The sequence below is a fragment of the Bos indicus genome, chromosome 23 (assembly GCF_029378745.1).
Source record: "Bos indicus isolate NIAB-ARS_2022 breed Sahiwal x Tharparkar chromosome 23, NIAB-ARS_B.indTharparkar_mat_pri_1.0, whole genome shotgun sequence".
Classification (NCBI taxonomy): domain Eukaryota; kingdom Metazoa; phylum Chordata; class Mammalia; order Artiodactyla; family Bovidae; genus Bos; species Bos indicus.
The window spans coordinates 52,918,809-52,934,384 of NC_091782.1; the positions used below are offsets into that span (position 1 = coordinate 52,918,809).

A 15,576-nucleotide genomic window follows, 5' to 3' on the forward strand; every position below is an offset into this window, starting at 1 on the left:
GGGTGTGAAATCTTCGGTGCTCAGCTGCTAATGACGCAGAGAAGAGTGTCTGGGAATCTCGCCTATGTGAGAGGACTGTTAGGAAGCCAAATTCTTTTAAAAATAAACATTTTAAGATGTAGGCAGCAAAAGGCTCTGAAAATGGCGCATTTGGTGAGACCACTCCCCCGAGGGGGCAGAATCCCCAGGGGAGGCCAGGGGGCCCATTCCTCACGCAGCATGCCCTTCCCATGTCCTTGTCCAGGGCCAGAGGGGCAAGGCCAGCAAGCCAGTTAAACCCGAAGAGACTGTCTCCTTAAACCGGACGCTTAGCCTAGATCTTCTCTGAGGCAGTGAGGGGGCCATCAGCCGCCCCGTGATGCTCAAGTTGCTTCTCACTATTTGCTTTTGTAGGAAAAAGAAGGGAGAGAAAGCTTTTTCCTTTCAAAGTTCCAACGTGTGAAACTCAAGTTAATATTTGCATTTCTCTTCCTCATTTGGGGCCCTTTCTCTAGTTAAGATAGAAGCAACCTCAAACTTCCCGCTGTACATTTTCCCAAAGAGTCAAACGTGTGTCTGGGTGATGGGAGCTCTGTCTCTCCCCCTTGCAGTGGAGAGAAGAGTCGTGATGACTGTGTCCTCATTCACAAATCAGAGACCGAGGGGGCAGAGACCACGCTCCAGACACGGACTTCCTTGGACTCACCACCAAGATGCTAACAGTGAAGAGGCTGGAAGGAATCAACGTGTGTTACTGCAGTGACCAGCTGGAGAAGATGGCCTTTTTCCAGTGCATGGAGGAGGTGGAGAAGTGCTTTCTGGAAGAAAGTTCTGGTGAACAAAATTCGAGATCTGGAAAGAACCAGGTAAGCCACGCCCGTCCCCATCTGTCGGACGGTTTTCAGATTCTGTGTGTCATCACTGGTGTAGAATTAAGGAAGCTCTAGGAACAGGCAAACCCGCGCTTCGTTCCCTGGAGGTGTGCCTCCAGGTGGGTGCGGTAGCCACTGGGAGGCCTTTGAATGTACAGCTCTCCCTGTGGGTGCCACCATGGTGGGTCACGAGGGTCGTGTGGAAGCGCAGTTTCTTAGGAGGGCTGGTTTGGGCATGCAATCTGGAGAAGCACGTGAAGGCCACAGCTGCTCTGCAGACGTTTCCAGTTCCCTCAGGACCCCGAGGTCCCCACGGAGTAGGGGTCAGGGCTGTCGACAGTGGCCGCTGGCGACAGACTGGCGGCAGGCCCCGTCCTGGCAGCCGGCTCTTCGGGAGGTCCCTCGCTGAGCATGGGGGCTGCCGCTCTGAGCAGTGGATGCCCTGTGTGCCAAGCACCCAGCACCGGCTCCGTCACGGTGAGGGGTGTCCTCGGGAGTGGACCGGCGGGCTCTGTCCCCTGCTCGGCCCCCTGGGTCCCCTCCCCCTCCCTCCTGCCTGGAGGGGGCCTCACCTGGAACTTGTTTGTCACCCTGCCCGCCACCCTCCTCAAGGTCGGGACCCCATGTCACCCACCTCGCCTGCTCTCCTGCTCATGGTACCAAACAGGCTCCGAGAACGTTTGCAGAACAAACAGGCCTGTTTAAGTGTGCCCTGCATTCCCCTGGGTCGGGAAGATCCCCTGGGGGAGGGCATGGCGACCCACTCCAGGGTTCTTGCCTGGAGAATATCGCTGACAGAGGAGCCTGGGAGGCTGCAGGCCAAGGGGTCGCAAAGAGTCAGACACGACTGAGCGACTTTACTTTCACTTTCCTCTTCGTCCAGCTTCTGTTCTGAAAAACCCTGTCCAGGTAGGAAGGGCATTTCTAATGGTACAACAGATGGTGGAGCACAGCTGTTAGGTATGAAGAGGGGAGGAGTCTTTTCTCTGTGAGTACAGAGAGATAGACCTTGCTGGCTAGGGGGAACGAGTCGGGCTGAGAGTGGTGTTTGGAGACTGCCCTTCCCCTGTGGGCTAACATCTTGTCCCGCATACACCAAGAAGACACTTCCTCGGCAAAACTGAAGTCAGATCCGAGGACTTCCTCATTCGGGCTGCTTGTGATGCAAATGAATAATCAGAAGGGTTTCCTTTTCTGTTCAGTAATTTCTGTGGAACAGGGGGACAAAGTATTCTTATAGGCTAACTTTGAAACAACCAATGATTTGTATAGTTTTTTTTTTTTTTCAAAGTTCTTTTTTTTTTTTAATTTTATTTTATTTTGATATTTGGCAAAACTAATACAATTATGTAAAGTTAAAAAAAAATGATTTGTATAGTTTTTATGAGTTTGATTAGGTTTCCAGGATGCTTTTTCGCCAAGTTCTGTGATACAAGTTTTGTAAGCAGGCAAGATGGTGCTAGGTGGAAACACGAAGATTTTCAGGGAGTTTTGGTGATGATCTGCTCCAGAGAAATCGAGTGAGTGGGAAGTGAAATGCTTTAGGACACTTCTGAGGGAACGCCTGAGGATGCTGGCCCTGCGGTCCTGACAGAAGGTCCTGTGTGATGGGTCTGATGTCTGGCGGCGCCTGCGCCCGGCGGTCACGGCCGCGAGGAAGGTGGGGAGGAACCGCCACGTGTCCCATTCAGTTTCTCGCCGAGTGGCTCAGGGCCCAGAGGTGTCGGCAGTAAATCTCCCTGTCTCTCCCTCGCCCTGCGGGGGACGGACGGGCCTGGACGGGAGGCACAGAGCCCTTCTCCTTGCCGTGTCTGCCAAGGCCACAGGCCCCGGGGCCCTCGCTGGCCCGGTGAGCGGGTGCCCGGGCGGCCAGCAGGCCTTGGCAGGGCTGGGAGGAGAGGGCCTTCCAGCGGCTCGGATGTCGTCAGGAATGCAGACGGAGCTGGGCTGACACGTCTCCATCTCCTGCTGGGGCCACAGGAAATCTTCACAATCCCGGGCCTTTCTCTCCAGGGACCATACAAACATGCCCACCATGACTCTCTCCACCTCTCCTCTGTCTCTTCATCCCTTCTCTCTTTAGGAAGATTAGCACAGCTAATCATAGTAGGAACCCTCACTGCGCTGCCCTGAGGAGAATTTACTCTGCATTGCAGGCGCTCTGGTGACAGGCACACTGCTTGGAAGGCCTGAAGCACAAGCTCTTTCTAGAAGAGTCTTTTCTCGCCTGAAGAGACAAACTGCGCGTTCCACAACTTACATCCTTCGACACAGTTCAGCGTAGCTCAGATTCTTTTCCTGCTCCTAACCAGGTTTCTCCGTCACTCATTTTTCCTCTTCTGGCTTTACTTTTGCCTCTCTTCCTCTCTTCCTCTGATTTTTTTGAATTGATAGGACACCACATTTTCTACTTTTGTGCTGTGTTTTGTTCCTTGTGCTTTCCAACCTCCCTTCTGATTGTTTTTGAAAGGCTTTTCTTATATTCTCTTATATTCTACATACTGTTCAAAATCGCCTAAGAAGTGTAGAATTCTAAAAGCTTGTGGCGGAAACACTGGGCTTCCCAGGCGGCACTGGTGGTAAAGAGCCTGCAGGAGACGAAGAGATGCGGGTTCAGGCTCTGGGTCGGGAGATTCCCTGGCGGAGGGCGCAGCTCTCCTGTGGGTGGCTGCAGCTCTGGAGTGGCTCCCTGAATGCACTCCAGTATTCTCGCCTGGAGAATTCCATGGACAGAGGAGGCTGGAGGGCCATGATCCATGGGGTCGCAGAGTTAGATGTGACTGAAGCGACTTAGCACAGAGCAGATAGACTACGATAAACCAGCTGGAAAACCACACAATACGGTGTTGAAACAAAGTGAAACTTAAATGAGGGACGTGGCACGTGTGAGTCATGGTCTAATAGCTACCGTGTGCGTCGTTGACTCGGAGTGGTAACGACTCTCATAACTGTGATTAGCGGAATTTCACACAGTCAGATCCAGCGTTTCCTCTTCTGTTGTTCTGTTACCCGTATAAATAACCACCATGCTGTATTTCCCTCAGATCTGACTTGCTGTCTGATACACGCAAACACACACACACGCACACACACATTCTTTTTTCCCAGTGGAAGACCAAGGAGCTCCTGTTCTCAGCAACCTGAGTCCGTTCTCCCCTGCGGTTTTCTGCCCCCTCTGCTGCCCCACTGGCTCTACGCACCCTGCTTTTTCTGCTCAGACTTGTGTGTGCTCACCTCCTGTCCTCTGGTCCTCAGCCCCTGCTCCCCCAACAGGCACGGTCCCCAGGGAGGAAGGGACCGTGCGGAGGTGGGGGGTGGGTCACAGCTCCCGGAATGCTGAACCACTGGGCACAAATGCTGCGAAGACCAAACAAAACAAAGTATTTATGATCAGGATGTGAGTAGGCAGAGCGGATTGGGACAAAGCCTGGGTCTCCCTGTTGCGATGGCAGTCGGCGCATTCAATAGCAGGCGGCCCTTCCTGCCTCACCGCGGTGAAATTGTACTATCAGCGGTGGTCACCGCGATTATAACTTGGATCTCAAAATAACGCAGCTGCGGGCGGAGGGTTTGTGATGTTTGAAGCCGTGCGCCCCCTCCCGCCCACCCCGTGCCCCTCGCCCGCGTGGCAGGAAAAAGCTCCCTGGCCGCGGCCCCGTTTCCCTGGTGCCTATCGTCCTTGAACGGGAGACTAGCGTGCTCTCCACAGTGTCACTCGCTGCCAGCCGGCCTCCCTCTACCCTGCACCTGTTTCCGATCTGTCACCCGGGCCATCATATTTTTCCTTTTAAAGAGGCAGATTAGCCGTTGATGGTGTAACTGGAACCGTCACCGCGGGGTCCCGCAGACCCCGCCGCTCAGCACCGCTTCCTGCCCGGAGCAGAGTTCTGCCTGGAAACGAGCTCGTGCAGGGTCAGGGGGGGAAGGGCAGGATGGACTTGTCACTCAGAAGAAAAGGCGTTTGGATTGCAGGTAGCCTGTGCCTTCTCTCGTCTCCCGTCCTCTGGCGTGTGCTCCGGTCCGTGATGACCCGCGGAGGTCACCGACAGGCGCCTGCTCTTGAGGACACCCAGGTAGTAACGTGGCTGCTGTCCTGGCTGAGTGTTTCTGGCCGGGGAACGGGCTCGCCCCGGCAGACGGAATGCATGTCCTGCCTTGTCCTCCCCCGGGAAGGCCGCCCTGCAGGGGTGGGATCAGGAGAGGTATGCAGCCCTTGTCAACATCTCCAAGTCTCCACCAACTTTCGGGGAACCTGGAGGCAGTCATTCCTGACGTGTATGAAAGCTGGCGTTCTATTTTTGTCTGTGAGAGCTAAAAATAATGTCAGCGTGTCCTCTTCTACTTCTTATGTAACTGAGGGAGATAAAGTGGCACCAAAGCACAGCGTCCTTTCCCCTTGCTAAGAAGTGTCTGCAGAAGAGTGGCCGCCTCTTCTGAGCAAGCTCCCGAGCACAGATGGCCTCCATGCCTTTTCCTTGGGACCTCTGCCCCTCCCTGCCTTTCCTGGGAGGCCACAGCTGCTCTCAGAATGGGCTTCAGTCAGGAAAACAGGAGAATTTTGAAGTAAGAGAAAGAATTCAGATTCTAAAGATTTTAGCGCTTCCCAAGAGAGAGTATTGTATCTGGGAAATCAATTCTTCCTACTTATTTAATTCTTTCATCAATTAGCATAGAATGAGTTATTTTTAGGATAAAGGAGGCAGTTTAGCAAATACTCTAGGAGGTGTTCTGAGTTGCTTTTCCTACCGGAAGTGGTTGTCAGCAGAGCTGCTTATCGCCATCTCCCCCACCGCAGGGACTTCTGGCTTTTTTCTGCTTAGTCAAGCCCCTTCCTTGAAATCATGCTGTCCCAGACGCACTCTATACCCGTGTGTGTATTGCAGGTGGTTCTATGCTTTGTGCACGGAAACAGTACGATTTTCTTCACTTCTCCCAAAGAAGTAATTTTTGCCTCTTTGGATTTGGCCCCCACTGAAAATGCGTGAATTTATGGTTAAAAGTCTCTCCCGGGGAGTTGGCTGACATGTGTCTATGCCGGCATGTAGATATCTGTCTTATTCAACAAGAAACCACCAGCTCTGCATCTGGGTGGTGCTCGGAGAGCCCGGAACTCGAGGAGCCAGGTCCCCGCGGGGCCCTGCGCCTCTCCGGGGAGCCGACAGGACGAGTGTTCCTGTCACTGCTGCCCAAGCCCGGATGTGTTCGGCTGTTGCACACACGCTCCGGGGGAGTTGGCTGATACGTGCCTGTGCCTGCAATAGACTTCTGTCTATAGGGGACGCACGGTAAAGAATGGCCCCTCCCCTGGCTCTGAGCGGTGGTCCCCAGGTGTGTCCCGAAGGAGGGGCCGGCAGGGAGCTGAGCTCATTAGGAGTGCTCTGGTGTGTGTCTTTTATAAAATGTCGTTGTAACTTTCTAACAGTAAGGAAAATGTCTCTTAAATTAGGTTTTACAATATACCCTCTTCTCTTTTCCATTGTGAATGGTTATTTGGAAATGCGGGCGACCTCTTGTCTTAAGAGTGTCTACAAGAGCAGTTTTAGGAACTCCCTTTCCAGGGTGTCAGAGAATGCCATCTGGACGTCAGTCTTCACTGAAGAGGTAAAACCGTGGAAGGCCTCCCGACACCCTGGGAGCACATCTCTGCTCGGGTGGGATTCTGAGACTCCCAGTCTATATCCGTGTCATTTGGGTTCTCAGAATCGTTGAAACTGTGATCGTTTTATGTCATTTGGTGGAATAGGGAAAAAAAAGTCTTATTTTCTCTCTCTAAAAGTTAAATCAAAGTAGTAAAATTTACAAACATTGCAAATCAAGCCTGTGATTCTGTTAGAAAATGATGAGCATATGGATAATGAAATTTCTAGATACAGTTGACCAAACTGTGTCCCGATCCACTTACCTAAGACATGACGACTGTAAAAAGCACGTTTGTCTATCGGGGTTTCCCAGACCAATTTTTCTCACACTCCCTTCATGATTTTTGCTACATCTACACATTACTTTTACTCCTGTTAGTTAATATAATATTTTCACACATCAAGTCGTTAAAAATATTTAGCAAAAGCAAGAACAGAGTGGAATCACAGTTTCGATGTGCTTATTCTAGATTTTCAAATACACAGTAACACACATAAATAAATTTGAAAATGGTTTCTAGTTTACAACCCCCACATCACCCCAAGCTTCTAGTAAAGAGGTGACTTCATGTCACCACTGGACACTGGCCTCGGGGTGCCGTGTCCAAGTCTTCCGCCTGGGCCGTTGGGCACTTTGGGCTTTATTTTGAAATTTCTGCTCAAAACATAGCAATGATAACAAAGACAGGGAGTGATAAGCAGACAGTGGTGGCAAGCGAAGAAGCCCAAAGTGTCCCCCTGAATGCAGATGCATAGGAAACTGCCAGGTCAGGTTCACCTGGCGCCCCTCGCTGGTTCTCCACCTGTCACTGAGGTCCCGGCAGACAGTGGGGCCGAGGTGGGCGTGCATGTGGGGTGCTGGGGGTGTCCTAGGGGTGCACTCAGGGATGGGGAGCGGGGACCCCTGATGGCTGCACCGCTGGGCAGGAGGGCCTCAGAGGGTGAGAAGGGGGCACGATCCTCTGCCTCCTGTCACACCAGGGCCTTCTGCAGGGTGATGCTGCTGCTAAGTCACTTCAGTCGTGTCCCACTCTGTGCCATCCCATAGACGGCCTCCTACCAGGCTCCCGCGTTCCTGGGATTCTCCAGGCAAGAACCCTGGAGTGGGTTGCCATTTCCTTCTCCGATGCCTGAAAGTGGAAAGTGAAGTTGCTCAGTCATGTCTGACTCTTAGCTACCCCATGGACTGCAGCCTACCAGGCTCCTCCGTCCATGGGGTTTTCCAGGCAAGAGTACTGCAGTGGGGTGCCATTGCCTTCTCCACTGCAGGGTGATAGACCCCCGGCATTTCCAGCTGTGTGTGGGTGACCTGCACCCTCAGTTACAGCTTTGGTCAGGGAGAGACACGGGCTGGTTAGTCCACTGACGGTGCAGAAGCGACAGACCCAGCCCAGGGCTGCCCTGTGAGCGTGGCTCTGGCTTCGTCCCCCCGGGGTCCCGGGGAGCACAGGTCACTGTGGCATTTCCATGATGGTTGCGGGGTCAGGGGGCCGGGAAGCACAGACCTTGGAGGTCAGCTGCTGCAGGTCTTTCTCTGAGGGCAGCCTTCTTCACAAGTGGCTGGGCAGCCCTTGGCAAGCTCGCTACCAAGTTCCCATGTGGATGCAGCCAGCAGCCGTGAGGCAGGCCCTGGGTCTCGCAGGCCCCTCACAGGGTGGCTGACCTGTCCTGGACCCCGGCCTCTGGCTTTGGTGCCACCTCTTCCTGACTCCCCTGTTCTTTAGGCTCCTGCACTGGAAATGACCCCCCAGGCCTCAAGCTGGGAGCTGGGAGTCTGAGCAACAAGGCTGGGGTCGTGACAGGCAGGCCGATGCTCCAGTCTGTGACCAGGTGTCAGGAAGTTCTAGAGAGAGGCAGAGAGCAGACTGGCAGTGAGGGGTGTGTGAGCCCAGTCTCCGGGTTGTCTAGTAGACCTTCAGCTTGTAGGCTTTGCCTTGCAAACGTGAGTGGAGAACACGGACGCCACCCTTCCTGTTACTGTGCTTTGTGCACCATTTAGGGCTTAGCTGATGAGATGGTCGGTACACGGCGAGTGCAGAGAAAAAAACCGAGCCAGGCAGTCAGGCAAGAAAAGGAAATTTATTAGAGGGAAACGAGAGGGTGACTGGCCCTTAAGGAGAACCTGTGTCCTCCCTTTCTGATGGGGTCTTTCTTATACCCCGCCAGTGAAAAATTCTCGGAAGGGATGGTCATGTAGTGGGAGGTCTGGAATCTGGTGGTCTCGCAGCTTTAGAAGGTAGGCGCCAATGAGAGAATGTCGTTTGGGCAATCTGTTCAGTCTCAAGGATCACTGTGGTTTTATTCTTCGTTTGCGAGGTCAACATCATGAGCCATCTTATCAGTGAGGCCCCACGTGGGCCCTATTAGGTGGATGGCGTCACCGACTCAATGGACATGAACTTGGGCAAGCTCCAGTAGACACTGAGGGGCAAGGAAGCCTGGTGTGCGGCAGTCCATCTGGTCACAAAGAGTCAGACGTGACGGAGCGACTGAACAAAACAGAACAGGGGGCTTAAAATTAAGGTGGGGCTAAGTATAGAGATTAACTATGAAGACAAGATTTTAATTCATGAATGTATTTTTTTTCTGCGTCCCAGAGAAATGGCTCTCCCTTCTGAACAGCGCAGAAGCTGTATGATGGCGCGTCCCCTTTCAGCCGTGCGATTCCAAGCCCAGCTCTGATCTGTTTGGCGCTGGCAGCGTGCAGGTGCGCCAGACAGTTGACTGTGGACACCTGACCGGCAGACAATGGGCACTGGCAGGGGCCGCTCCGCCCGGGCCTGGCCCAGGGCACCTGTCAGTTCCGGGGCCGCGTCCAGCCTGGGCGTCTTTGAGTCCAGCGTTTGTATGGTTTGCAGGACGGTTCCCCGATCTGAAAGGGGTTGGAGCTCCCTCGGGCACCAGGGGCAGGACGGAGGCAGCAGCAGGAGGTGTAAGCTCTCAGAGCCTGTGCAGGCCCAGACTCCCGAGTCTCTCAGGCCCCTTGGGTTCTCAGGAGAGGGCTCAGAAGATGCTCAACATGATGACCGTCCAGCCTCCACCCTAACGAGGGGTGTTCCCAAAGGGCCCAGAGAAGGGAAGGCTGGAACAGGCCAGGGAAACACGTGATGAGTCTACGCTGACCAGCTCCGTCTGTCCTGGGACCAAGCAGTTCTCACAACGAGGTCCCTGGCCCCCCTGGGGGACCCTAAGACTCTTTTGGAAGTCTGCATGGTCAAAACTGTTTTCTCTTCTGTTCTAAAATTTTTGCCTTTTCCGCTGCTTTGACTCTTGCACTGATGACATCAAGGCAGTGATGAGTAAGACTGCAGCACCTCTGCACAAAATCAGGCCTGGCACCAGCGTGTCCTAGCAACCGTGGCGTGTTTCCCCACCAGACACTCAGACACAACAGAAAGCTTTAGTTTCTGTTTTCTAAAGAGCCAGGTTCCTTAAGAATTTACTCGGTGAAGCAGGAATAAGAATGCATCTGATTACCTGTGTCAGAGCTGAAATATTCACTTAAATATTCACTTTGTGCCTGAATTCTATGCTTATTTGCTCAGTGAAGAATCTCCGAGCACCCACTGAGTGAAGAGGAGGCAGAGTTTGATGAAACGGGGTCGTTTATTTAAAGGGCTCACAGAGCCTGCAGCTCAGCATGCTTACACAGAGGGGCTTATGATGGGGTCTTCCTGTAGAACCCTCGAGGGCTTCTAGTTATTTCAAAATTTAAAAATGGATGATGACACGAGTAAGGTCTTGTTTCTTCCCAAGCTTCTAGGATGAGCATGATGAGTTGACAGGATAATAGAAGCAAGTTTCTGCACTTGTAAGGCTGTGTTTGTATTTTACTCACGGCTGCCTGATGTGAAAAGCCTGCTCACTGGAAAAGACCCTGATGCTGGGAGAGACTGAGGGCCGGAGGAGGAGGGGGCAGCGCAGGATGAGACGGCTGGACGGCATCACTGGCTCCGTGGACCTTGTGGGCACCACCGCCATCGGCTCTGACGGCCGTGATCTCCAGCATTTGTGCTGTTTCCTGTGTTCCGGGCTCCGTGCTCAGCTCTTCATCCCGGTCAATCCTTACAGTGGTCCTGTGAAGCTGTGTAGTTGCTGTTTTATAGATGAGTAAACCGAGGGTCAGTGAGGCCAGTCACCCAAAGTTACAGCTCTGTGCCACGATGCTCTGTCTGGATGGATTAGTTAGCCCCACACATGGAACGGGCAACGAGGTTCATTTGTAGGCCGTTTGGTGTTGCCGTTCAGTCGCTAAGTTGTGTCCAAACGCTTCACTGGAATTTAACTCGCAGACCATTTAACTGGATTTAGTTTTCAGAAATCAAGCATTAAGTATTTGAAAACCACCTCTGACGAATTTTCCAAGGACAGCTTATATCTTCTTCACGTTATCGGATGTGCTTCTCACCTTTGCTGTTTGGTCAGTTGCTCTCCTCCCTGATGCAAACACAGCCAGGCTGGGTAGACAGATTGAAAGAAAGGGCTTGTTTCTTTTTCTCAGCAAATTGAGGCTCTTTTCTGGAACTGATGTCACAGTGACCTCCTGTGGGAAGAAGCTGCAAAAGTTACCGCAGTCCTGCCGTGGGGTCAGAGCACTTTTGGCTTGTCCTTCCAACTGGGTTTTAAAAATTGTTTAAATAATTCATTAATTGAGGTATAGCTGATTTGCAATATTATATTGATTTCAGGAGTACAACACAGTGATTCAATATTTTCCTATTTCCGTTTAAAGTTGTTACAAAGTCGTGGCTTTATTCCCGTGCTGTGTGGTGCGTCCTCATTGCTGGTCCATTCTGTACACCGCGCTTCGCGTCTGTTAACCCCACACCCCTACGTGCAGCCCGCCCTTCTCTCTCCCGTTTCGTGGCCGCTGGTTTGCTTTCCATGTCTACGTCTGGGAGTCTCTTTCAGTTTGGCTTGTGCATTCGTTCATACAATGTTTTAGATCCTACATGTAAGTGGTATCATACAGTATTCCACTCAGCGAACGCTGTCTAGGTTTGCTCTTTTACATGATATTTACATGTTGTTTTACATGATATCATCTCATTCTTTTTTAAGGCTGAGTAATATTCCACTGCATAAACACACGCACACACACACACACACGGCATCTTTATCACACACACACACACACACACACGCGCGGCATCTTTATCACACACACACACACACACACACACACACACGGCATCTTTATCCATTGGTCTGTTAATGGGCTCTTCCCTTAGCTCCATACCCTGGCTGCTGGAAGCAGTGCTCCAGAGAAGGCTGGAGTGCGCGTGTCTTTCTGGGTTTGTGTTTTTGTTTTCTTTGGATATATATCCAGGAGTGGGATTGAAAGATTGTCTGGTGCTATATTTTTAGTTTTCTGAGAAACCTCCGTGCTCTTTCCCACAGTGGCTGCAGCTTCCAGTTGTCAAAACCAGTGTCTTGAGGCTGCCGTCCGCCTGTTCTCAGCCACTGATTCCTGGGCAGAGGAGAAGCCAGGAAACAAAACACTGGAACTAATGATTTTCTCAAACATATAATAAGGCTGTAAAATTATAAGCTAAATGCTGTGTGTCAGCGTACCTAAGATATTTAATTTCTTTGTTGTATAATACATAACAGTTTTTATAGTCTGTAGTTTATTAACTGTAGTCATAAGTCTGGACTCTTGAATGGATCTGACTTTCCACTACCTTTAGCTGGTGGACGATAGACAGGGAAGGTGGACGATCCAGGGACCAGCTTGTCCCGCTTTCACCGTGCTGCTCGGTATTTCCGCAGGCGCTTTACACACACTGTACTTAGTGAGAAAGTGCGAGGTGAGCCGTGGTTGCTGTGCGCACAGACTGGTGTGAGACCACAAGCGTGGATTTCACGTCCCCTGTGCTGCCTCTATGACACTGAGCGTATTGCCCAGCCTTTCACCTGCTTCCTCATCTGGGGTCAAGAGTACCGCCCCCAAAGGCTTGCTGTTGTCTAAAGCAGGCTACACAGAGCTTGCTGTGGAGAGAGGCTCACAGACCACACGTGGGTGGGCGTTGTCCGCGGAGCTGGCTTCCCCCCTGGGGTCTGACTGCTCTCCTGCCGAGAGCCCCACCGTCCGCCTTCCCGAGGGACTCTCCTCCTCTCCTCTCCTCTCTCTCCGCCCGGGAAGTCCTTCCCAGTCCCTGGGAACGGGCTTGGAGGCCTTGCACTGCATGTTGCCTCATTCTCTCTCCTCTCCTGGGCCCTTGCGGGTCCTTCTGTCCTTCAGGGCCAGATTCAAGCCCACCGCGGTTGGCTCTAATCCAGCCTCCCGCATCGCCCTTCCGGGGCGCTGTGTGCCCTGTGCCAAGTGTGCGGGCGGTTCTGATGCCCTTTCTGGTAATTACCTTGGGTTTGGCCTCTGCTCCTGAAAAACTGGGGCCTCTTCCCCGGGGGAGCCTGCTCTAGTCCGTCGTGCCTTTCACGGCACCTGCGTCACGCGGGTCCAATCTGTTTGTGTTCTAGTTATTCCTAACACGGTTTAGGGACTGTTTCGTACTTTAAACCTTAGACGTTAGGATAATTATTAATATACTTATTTCAACTCTTCAAACAAAGTCACGGGCAGGGCCAACCTCCAAAGAGCAGGATATCTGGAATAATATCGATGGGGGAATTTTCCCCAAGAGTCCCACGAGGATGTGCTTGAGTGTGTTTTACTCATCTTGATGCGGGCAGGGTGGCCTTGGGAGTCAGCGTGACCTGACACACAGATCAGAGCATCGCCCCGCTGACCTGCTGCCTCCTTCTCTCAAATAGAAATTTGTCTACCAGCCTGTATTCTGAAAATGCTCTCACAAAATCCAGGGAACATTGTTTACAGTCATGGCCAAGAGGCATTGTATAGATTCTGAAGTCTGTTTTGAGATTAATTTTCCAAGAAAGAATAAGTTTATTTGAACATGGTTTTTATTTGTTTCTCTGAGGTATTCTGATCTTTAACAGTCATCGTTTTCTGTGTGATGAAGATGGTCATTCACCACAGACCAGAACCTTGTTACTCAAAGGGTGGTCCATGGCTTGCCAGCGTCGCCTGTGAGCTGGTTAGAGGTGCAGACGGTCAGGTCCCTCCCAGACCTGCTGGGGAAGAATCTGCATTTTAACAAGGTCCATTGGTGACTCCTGTACTCATCGAAGGGTAAAAAGCAGTAGAATATTCACTGCCTCCTGCAGTTGACGGATGAAGGGTTCATTCACGTTTACTGTAAAAAACTTCCTGGCAGGAAAACAATCGCTACCACGGTTGTGAATACACGCTTGCGTGTTACAGGCATGTGAAAGCGTTAGTCGCTCAGTCACGTCTGTCTCTTTGCGACCCCATGGACTGTAGCCCGCCAGGCTCTGCTGTCCGTGGAATTCTCCAAGCAATAATACTGGAGGGGGTTGCCATTCCCTTCTCCAGGGGATCTTCCTGACCCAGGGGTCGAACCTGAGTCTTCCTCACTACAGGCAGACTCTTTATTGTCTGAGCCCCGAGGGATGGCCTTCATCACACACATGCGCACACACACACGCACAACACTTGTGTGCACGCGTGTACATGCATGTGTGCGTGTGGGCGTGTGTGTATTTAGTGTGTACATCTTTCCAGGGGGTTGTCAGGCTATTTCTTGGGAACCAGACAATATCCTTTCTTGAACATTTTAAGAACATATTTTCCTTGATAAAATAAATAGGTCTAAGAATAGTTCTTTCCATTAGATTTCTCAGGCAGACAAAACACAAAACTAGTACTAGGGCCAGTGAGATCAGCTGCGGGAGGGACATGCGAGGTGCTGGGCGTGGCCTGCCTCCCAGTTAGATCAGCTGCGGGAGGGGCATGCGAGGTGCTGGGCGTGGCCTGCCTCCCAGTTAGATCAGCTGCGGGAGGGGCATGCGAGGTGCTGGGCGTGGCCTGCCTCCCCGTGAGATAAGCTGCGGGAGGGACATGCGAGGTGCTGGGCGTGGCCTGCCTCCCAGTTAGATCAGCTGTGGGAGGGACATGTGAGGTGCTGGGCGTGGCCTGCCTCCCCGTGAGGTCACTGGTCCTCTCCAGATGGACCCCAAGTTCCTGGCCCTTTTGAAAGGCAGGGTCCCTGACGAGCTGCTGCGTTATGGAAATTCCTTGGTCAGCCCTTGTCCACAAGGCAGCAGGTGATCTAACTGAGAAAAGGGATCATCTGTGAGGCCCTTCTAGTGACGGAGGCCCTTCTAGCGTGTAGGCATAGCATCTTGTGGGAGGCGGCTGGATCCAGGGCGTCTATTCAGGGAGGCCCTGCTCCCGAAGCTCCCAGGGTTGGGGGGAAGGTCCCTGTGTCTGGAGCTCCGGAGTCCGCCTGGGTTCCGCCCCTCACATTGGACAAGTGACCTTGACTCTGAGCATGTGTGTGGCTCTCTGATATTTGCTCATCCAGGGCATGTGTGCTAAGTTGCTTAAGTCATGCTCGACTCTTTGTAACCCCATGGACTATAGCCCGCCAGACTCCTCTGTCCAAGCAATTCTCTGGGCAAGAAGATTGGAGTGGGTTGCTGCTTCCTCCTCTAGGGGATCTTCCTGACTCAGGGATTGAAGCTGCATCTCTTATATCTCCTGCACTGGCAGGTGGGCTCTTTATCACTAGCCCCTCCTGGGAAGTCCCAGGGCAGCATTTCCCAAACTCCTGCAGATGAGAATTGCCTGTACATGGTGGGTATTCCAACCCCAGGCCCCTGGAACCACAGCGCCAGACTCCCCATGAGGGACCTGTGCCTCTAACGCTCTCTGGGGCTCCTCAGGGACCCCATGTGCCCTAGGGACCCCACCTGATTCCAGTCCAGCTGACTCTCCTTCCCTCTCTGGGCTAGCTGGCACCAGAGGACACCCACTGCCAACTGAAAAGATAATGATGTGTCTCTGCTGGGGGTTGGTTAGGCCGTAGAACATATATGATACTTGAAATATTTGGTCTCTGTGTGTGATGTGCACTCATCATGCATCTCTTCTAATCAAGTTAGTCTTGTGACCCCTGACGTCTCCTTAATTAAGGCTGAGCACAGCACGCATGTCAGAGGGCTCTTGGTTCTGAGGAACAGGTGAGTGCTGGCTGCTGTCA

General features: G+C 52.3%; 1 protein-coding gene and 2 long non-coding RNA genes across 5 annotated transcripts in view; 1 reads left to right on the forward strand and 2 right to left on the reverse strand.

Moving 5' to 3' along the window:
* Positions 1 to 15,576, forward strand: part of MYLK4 (myosin light chain kinase family member 4) — a 74,021-nt gene that overhangs the window by 1,386 nt on the left and 57,059 nt on the right. Inside the window, exon 2 of one of the 3 annotated variants that reach the window (XM_019986219.2) lies at positions 591 to 845. In XM_019986219.2, the coding sequence (XP_019841778.2) occupies positions 693 to 845 (153 nt within the window). In that variant the 5' untranslated portion in view covers positions 591 to 692. Of the gene's footprint in view, positions 1 to 590; positions 846 to 4,783; positions 4,925 to 15,576 lie in introns of those variants that run through there. The other 2 variants (XM_019986218.2, XM_019986220.2) reach the window with 2 other exon arrangements.
* Positions 2,193 to 4,725, reverse strand: LOC139179134 (uncharacterized). The gene is made up of 3 exons (XR_011563557.1): positions 4,599 to 4,725; positions 4,086 to 4,208; positions 2,193 to 3,439 (listed from the first exon to the last, which is right to left on the reverse strand). It is a non-coding gene; the product is annotated as an uncharacterized lncRNA (long non-coding RNA).
* LOC139179135 (uncharacterized) lies at positions 8,554 to 12,970 on the reverse strand. The gene is made up of 2 exons (XR_011563558.1): positions 12,853 to 12,970; positions 8,554 to 11,960 (listed from the first exon to the last, which is right to left on the reverse strand). It is a non-coding gene; the product is annotated as an uncharacterized lncRNA (long non-coding RNA).